The following is an 8,393-nucleotide window of genomic DNA, read 5'->3' as shown; positions in this document are numbered from 1 at the left end:
CGAGACCTGAATTTGAATATCAAAGAAAATAGTTGCATTTTAGTTGAAACTATATAAACAAATTCGGCTACCTCAAGTATTTGAAATGTTGGTATGGTCAGCTCTCCTCCTGGAGATCAGCTGCAAGTTTTTGCTCCAAACCTTCTCTAACACACCTGATTCTGCTCATCAAGGTGCTGATGAATATCCCATTAGTAGCAAAAGCCTGCACCATCATCAGCATAGCTCTCAGGGAGGGTTGGCCACCACTGACGTAGGCTACTGTCCCTTTAACTACTGAGACGATTTCAAGCAACGAACATACTACTGGAGTGATCCTCCCCCCTATGGATTATTTATCAAGTGGTAAATCCCATGTCGCGATTTGCGGTAATTGTGGATACGGGATCCAAGACAGCCGCCCGGAATTATATTCTTAATGTCCTACAACTCCGATAACGTTATCATAACAGAGAAATGATGAAGAAAGAAGTCGATATGAAGACCAAAGAATATCTCTGCAACAGGTGTTTGAGCTATGCGTGTTGAGGCAGAGGAGAACAAGCTAGTCAGCCATCAGGTCAACTTTATCGTTGTGCGCAATTATAGGTTACCAGTATGCATGAATTATGTTAACTTTATTAACTCAATTACTAAAATGACTCGTAATTTGACAATTCTGTTGATATTATGTAAAACAACATTTGTTTTTGATAAGTAAAATGAACAAATACATGCTCATTGAAAGACACCTGTCCAAAGAAAGTATTTTTTTCTCTCACTTGGATGATGTATGCAGATCTCTGTCAATTCAACGAGATATGCTTCTAAATAGTGGACACACATTTGTTATCTTACTGTAATGATCACAGGACTGAAATTATATTGGTATCTACGAAGAAAATTGTTCAAGAGTTAAATAGAGGTTAAACCTCATCTAGATGCTGCGTTTATAAATACGGAGGAGTTGTCTAGACGCAGTTATGGTGGTGGAGAGGACACTGCTTGCCGCAAGGCAGGGGGATGTACAAACTCTGAAAGTGCAATTAGCGGAGAAAGTACTGAACAGCGACGTAAAGGACCTTCTCGGAGCCTCACCTGTCCACCATGCCGCCCGTGCTGGAAAACTGACTTGCCTACGTTTCCTCGTGGAAGAAGCGGGTTTACCGGGCAACAGTTTGGCGAATAATGGCGCCAGCCCCGCACACGACGCTGCTGCCACTGGTAACCTGGCCTGCTTACAGTGGCTATTAACTCAAGGTGGATGTCGTACTGCGGTGAGTGGCGTTATTTTCTTGCTACATAGCCTACAGTAGGCCTACATTGCTTTTTAAAAAGGCTAATAGTTCCATAATACAGCCAACATCATTCATCACATAGACCTCTTGTTATCATTTTAAGACCAGTCAGAGCTCAGAGGTCTATAGGACAACTTCTAGAGCAGCAAGGTCGAGGCCTGCAGTTACTTGCATTTCCAATCCATTAGTCCTGTAGCCTAGACCTGAAAAACACAAATTAGGTCTATTGTTTCCCAAGAGTAGTCATCTTGGACTAGGCCCGAGCCTCTTAGGTCAGTATTTGCTTGACTGTCAAATGGAGCATTTCGCCACATTTACAGCCTGGAAATTACATTCATCACTTCTTCACACCACTTCAGCATAACACAATTAGTCACTCAGACAGTTCATTGACCTTTATTGTAGGCCTAAGAGGATAACCCTTGTCTCTAGTACCCCCAATGATGTATGTATAGGCCTACACTGGATGACTGATAGGGGGCGCTGTGTTGAAGCCATCTGCCTAAGAGGATAACCCTTGTCTCTAGTACCCCTCAATGATGTATGTACAGGCCTACACTAGATGACTGATAGGGGGCGCTGTGTTGAATCCATCTTGCATCATCTTGGCACTCCCACACCATTGTAAAAAATATTTTGCATTTTATTAATATCTACATTCGTTTTTGCCGCAATTATTCTATTGCAGACAACTTAATGCATACTTTTACATTATATTATGCAAGCTAAACATACAAATAAAACATAAAAAATATTAAACATTTTCATTAAAGTATCATTTTTAGAGAATACTAATAAAATAATTATATACATGCAGTTTTGTCCTTGAAACATTTATTTAAAATACTGTAGAATTCCATTAATTCCTATGGAGGACTGCTCCTACTGGGGTGTACCAATATGACCGACCAGTGGCTTCAAAGCCTCTCAATGGTCAATACATAGCATCAGAAATCCAGGGTTTATATACTGTACATCAGTGACTGCACCACTTTTCTTTAGGCTTGTGCAGGTTTTTGTCTCAATGAACAAACATGGCCAGGATACTTGTGCTACTGAAAAAAGGGCTAAAGGCACACCTGTTGCCATTCAGAATACCTGAGACTGTTATTAGTTATTACTCTGTAATTATCATCAATACCCTTTCTAAGGGAAGTGTATCATTACTCACCACAGCAGGCAGTCAGTCCAGTGTACTAAGTTCTATACAACAATGTCAGCTATGCTGGACTAATTTGATATGATTTTTACAACAGCTTGAGAAACAAATTCACCTAGACCCCAGGTCCTCATGCTGACTGTGTAGGGACTGGACCATTTGACAAAATGTGGGGAAAAAGTCATTTTGGTAAAAGCGCATTGATTTCCATACACAAACTTAACTCTGTTTACCCAATGGCTCAGGTTACATAAATGTTTGGCCTCACTTCAGCATTCTGGGAAATATAAATGAAAAAAGAATGAATGTAATATTATTGTGTAAAACTGATTTTTATAGGGTGTAAAAGACATTCACTTTCCACCCTCTATATTAATAACAAGAAGTCTGACTTGTCCACATAAAACAGCGTTTCCACCCTCTATGTTAATAACAAGAAGTCTGACTTGTCCACATAAAACAGCGTTTCCACCCTCTATGTTAATAACAAGAAGTCTGACTTGTCCACATAAAACAGCATTTGAACCCAATAATACATATTGGTCATTTCACACTTGAGTCAGTAGAGACATTGGTTACAAGATTTGACAAAATCCTTCTCGGTCAAAGAGTCACAAGGATGTATTCAGCTCTAATCATTATATCTATTAGCAGTAGAGTAGTGGTGTGCACCAATATTGATAATTCGATACTAATCATACGTCCCTGAATATTAATTTACAACACATACTATACTGTCACACACCCACACTGTGGATCAAACTTCAGGATTCATTGAAATATTTGAGGACAAGACATTTGACTTATGAATAACTGAATGGTATTGAGTACACCATTAGTCCAATATCACCTAAACACATGTCTGAAAGTAAACTATATAAAGTACCTAATCACAGGAGGTTGGTGGCACCTTAATTGGGGAGGATGGGCTCGTGGTAATTGCTGGAGTGTTATTAGTGGAATTGTATCAAATACATCAAACACATGGTTTCCATTTATTTGACGCCATTCCGTAGGCTCCGTTCCAGCCATTATTATGAGCCATCCTCCCCTCCACTGCTTCTTGTTTTGAAATGTAACCAGTGAAATAGTTTGTTTTGGCTCAGTCTAGAAGCATCTGGTAGCTGTGTTATTTCATTTGTGTACTTGAAGAGTGTTAAATCTGTACATGTGATGAAACCCTATATAGAGCACATTCAAATGGGATTACAAGTTTGGAAAGCGGTACGCCCCGATGACATTGTCCGCACAATTAATTAGGTTAATGACTTATCTTTCGATAACTCTATTCGCCATGTTCCAATCACTTAGTCTGGGCTGGGACCGAAAGACACTGGCATTCACACTGCTTTGTTCACTGACCGATTCAGCAAAAATGCGGTCGTAACAATGAGGAATCGATCGGTAGATAAAAGGTGCTCTAAGTTGACCCATTTTGCATACCCCACCATACCAGGAGACATCCATTTCTTCATCATTAGAAAAGATAAATGGTTGAGTTTGATATAATTTAAAAGCTTACAAACAGTGTTGTCAAACAATTTTATTACTTGGAATTTTTTTGAAATAAAAATTGTCCTTTTGAAACCTTTAACGGGAAAACTCAGATTTTTTTTTCATAAGCATATGTTGTAGCTTAGACCTTATTAAGCATCAGCTGAGGTTTTTGTGTCGTGCATTCCATGGCTTGAGACAACATTCTCTTGACTATAGGGTGGGTGTCATTTCAATCGTAGAAATCGAATTCATAGAATGGACCTATCCCTTCAGAACCCTGCAATTTGTTGGTACACGATTGAAATGTAAATTCAATTGAAATTGAAACTTCTAAATACTACCACAAAGATGACCGCTGATAAACTCACGTCGAATGTCAACTTAAATCATGTCTATTCTAATAAACTCAGCAAAAAAAGAAATGTCCCTTTTTCAGGACCCTGTCTTTCAAAGATAATTCGTAAAAACCAAATAACTTCACAGATCTTTATTGTAAAGTGTTTAAACACTGTTTCCCATGCTTGTTCAATGAACCATAAACAATTAATGAACATGCACCTGTGGAACGGTCGTTAACACACTAACAGCTTACAGACGGTAGGCAATTAAGGTCACAGTTATGAAAACTTAGGACACTAAAGAGGCCTGTCTACTGACTGAAAAACACCAAAGGAAAGATGCCCAGGGTCCCTGCTCATCTGCGTGAACGTGTCTTAGGCATGCTGCAAGGAGGCATGAGGACTGCAGATGTGGCCAGGGCAATAAATTGCAATGTCCGTACTGTGAAACGCCTAAGACAGCACTACAGGGAGACAGGACGGACAACACCTGCAAAACTACATCTGAACATCACACCTGCAGGACAGGTACAGGATGGCAACAACAACTGCCCGAGTTACACCAGGAACGCACAATCCCTCCATCAGTGCTCAGACTGTCTGCAATAGGCTGAGAGAGGCTGGACTGAGGGCTTGTAGGCCTGTTGTAAGGTAATTCCTCACCAGACATCACCGGCAACAACGTCACCTATGGGCACAAACCCACCGTCGCTGGACCAGACAGGACTGGCAAAAAGTGCTCTTCACTGACGAGTCGTGGTGTTGTCTCACCATGGGTGATGGTCGGATTCGTGTTCATCGTCAAAGGAATGAGCGTTACACCGAGGCCAGTACTCTGGAGCGGGATCGATTTGGAGGTGGAGGGTCTGTGTTTGACAGCATCATCGCACTGAGCTTGTTGTCATTGCAGGCAATCTCAACGCTGTGCATTACAGGGAAGACATCCTCCTCCCTCATGTGGTACCCTTCCTGCAGGCTCATCCTGACATGACCCTCCAGTATGACAATGCCACCAGGCATACTGCTCGTTCAGTGTGTGATTTCCTGCAAGACAGGAATGTCAGTGTTCTGCCATGGCCAGCGCAGAGCCCGGATCTCAATCCCATTGAGCACATCTGGGACCTGTTGGATCGGAGGGTGAGGGCTAGGGCCATTCCCCCCAGAAATGTCCGGGAACTTACAGGTGCCTTGGTGGAAGAGTGGGGTAACATCTCACAGCAAGAACTGGCATTTCTGGTGCAGTCCATGAGGAGGAGATGCACTGCAGTACTTAATGCAGCTGGTGGCCACACCAGATACTGACTGTTACTTTTGATTTTGACCCCCCCTTTGTTCAGGGACACATTATTCAATTTCTGCTAGTCACATGTCTGTGGAACTTGTTCAGTTTATGTCTCAGTTGTGGAATCTTGTTATGTTCATATAAATATTTACACATGTTAAGTTTGCTGAAAATAAACCCAGTTGACAGTGAGAGGACGTTTCTTTTTTTGCTGAGTTGATCTATCTTTCTATGATTTCAATAGGTTTCCTATGAAGGATTTACAGTATACTTTAAAACAATGGATATCCCCATTCTAGTCAACATTCTCTGATGTGTGGACCTCCAACCATTTCAATTGTATTCCCATTTTAGTACATTTATCAGCCAAAACGTGACACCCACCCTTTATTCAAGAGCTGTCTCTACCCGATAGCGTCACAACACAAAAACCTTAGATGATGTATAATAGGGTCTAAGCTACAACGTATGCTAATATGGAGAAAAAAACTGACGTTTACACGTTTTTCGATACTTGACATTAAAGGTAAAACAAAAAGAAAAATCACCAGAAATGATAAAATAGTTTGACAACCCTGTTTGTAAGCTTTTAAATGATATCAATCTCAACCGTTTTCTCTTTTCCAGTGATGAAGACATGGATGTCTCATGGTATGGTGGGGTATATAAAGTGGGTCAACTTTGAGCATCTTTGTATGTTTTGGCATTCAGTTCCAAAAAGTCACTTTCTAAGTACTTCTGAAATAGGCAAATATGTATGGAAGGTTTCGCTCAAATCAAAAGGAGTCCTGTCAAAAAGTGATTGAATTCAAATGGATTTACCCAGTAGTGAATTTGCATAAACGTTTCAAAAGGTCTGAAAGGAAAGATGGAGCGTCTCTCTCTCTCTTTCCTCTGGCTGTTCTCCCATACATGTCCCAGGCTTTAGAGAGAGGGTACATGGAAAAGAGGGATGACTGACTTGTTATAGGGCAATTCCATGGTAATGCGGAGACGCCGATTTTTCACTTTACATATATGCCAAACAAAAACCATTGATTTCAAAGTTTAACACACCACACAACTCAATGCACAAATACTACTTTTAACAATTTTCACTGAACATTTTACAGAAACATGCACTGGAAGAACTGTGCAGATGCAAAACACCCTTGGGGGGATGGAGTGAGAGTCAGGAGTTGGAAGGAAAGTCTTCAAAGGAAGGGGAGTGCCTGCTGGTCAGGGAAAGAAAGCTGGTGCTGAGTTCTTTTTTTGTGCTTTGGTTTTGAACAGTGTGAGATAGAGAGGAGCTGAGAGAGATAGAGGCTGAGAGAGACAGGGGCTAAGAGAGGGGCTGGGAGAGCACAAGAGAAAGAGGCTGGGAGAGCACGAGAGAAAGAGGCTGAGAGGGCACGAGAGAAAGAGGCTGAGAGAGAACGAGAGAAAGAGGCTGAGAGAGCACGAGAGAAAGAGGCTGAGAGAGAATGAGAGAAAGAGGCTGAGAGAGCACGAGAGAAAGAAGCTGAGAGAGCACGAGAGAAAGAGGCTGGGAGAGCACGAGAGAATGAGGCTGGGAGAGCACGAGAGAAAGAGCCTGAGAGAGAGAGAGAAAAGGCTGGGAGAGCACGAGAGAAAGAGCCTGAGAGAGAACGAGAGAAAGAGGCTGGGAGAGCACGAGCGGCTGGGAGAACGCGACAAACTGGGAGTGGGGGAGAGAGGGGCTGGGAGTGGGGGAGAGAGAGGGAAAGAGAGAGGCTGAGTGAGAGGGAAAGAGACAGAGGCTGGGAGAGAGGGGAAGAGAGAGAGGCAAGAGAGAGAGGAAAGAGAGAGAGGCTGGGAGAGAGGCTGAGGGAGGGGGAGAGAGAGAGAGAGGTGGGGGGGCTTCATAGTTGGCATGCAGTGATTTAAAACATGTGACACCTTTTTATTACAACACATACTGGGCACTGGCATTTGCTCCGAATGAAGATTCAACAATGTCTGCAGAAAGAATGGGGTGTCAGCTATGACATGACACATTGACTTTGAAAAAATATTTTTGGGTTATTGAACTACACTAAGTGAAGTGGATTTATAGCCAGTAACGGAATTTCATCATGGGTCCCTGATCTGTACTACACAGAAATTAATATCCATAATTATGCGTACCATTCTCTTCATGGTGATGTATCCTCAATAGGTACACAAAGGTATAAATAGGCAATATCCTCCTTTGCATATTTGGGTATTATTCTTCACACTGGCTATTATTTTAATGAGCTCTGCTCTCCAACCAAGACCAAATTTGGTTGGTCCAGGCCAGACCAAATCTGAACCAATCATAGATGTCTATGTTTCACAAGTTTGGACAGCAAAGTACAGCTCAGTAGAGTAGAGTTTAGTATAGTACATTAGTGTACTAAACTATAGTGTGCTGTACTGTGCTCTACTATACTGAACTCTACTTTCCTTTGCTGTACTGTACTCTGCTGTACTGTACTATGCTGTACTCTAGTTTTCTTTACTGTACTCTACTCTACTCTGTGTTGTCCAAACGTGTGAACCCAACTGTGGTTTGTGACTGCTATAATTTCCCATTGTAGCATATTCAATTGCAGAAATTCCATGACAGATTTTTTCGGGAAATTGGATTGAACTAATATCAACACTTCTATTTAGTTTGAGAAATGTTACTGCCTTCTGTAAGTTTAAGAAACATTGCCTTGTGACTTAATTCCGTTAGCAAAAACCCACATAACTTTAAAATATTTTCACATTTCTCTCTCATGAGGGAGGATAATGAAAGTTCACAGAAGTAACAAGTAAAGGTAGACCAATCAATTAGTTAGTGTTTTTACTGATGTCAATTTTGTTTATTAATG

The 8,393-nt window shown here is 41.4% G+C and overlaps 1 protein-coding gene across 1 annotated transcript in view; it reads left to right on the top strand.

Annotated features, from left to right (window-relative positions):
• Positions 1-316: 316 nt before the first annotated feature.
• Positions 317-8,393, top strand: part of espn (espin) — a 103,434-nt gene continuing 95,357 nt past the window's right edge. The window contains exon 1 of the mRNA XM_045696094.1: positions 317-1,256. Within this exon, the coding sequence (XP_045552050.1) occupies positions 963-1,256 (294 nt within the window). The 5' untranslated portion in view covers positions 317-962. The remainder of the gene's footprint in view (positions 1,257-8,393) is intronic.

The sequence above is a fragment of the Salmo salar genome, chromosome ssa15 (assembly GCF_905237065.1).
Source record: "Salmo salar chromosome ssa15, Ssal_v3.1, whole genome shotgun sequence".
NCBI lineage: Eukaryota > Metazoa > Chordata > Actinopteri > Salmoniformes > Salmonidae > Salmo > Salmo salar.
This window is presented reverse-complemented; position numbering and strand designations above follow the sequence as displayed.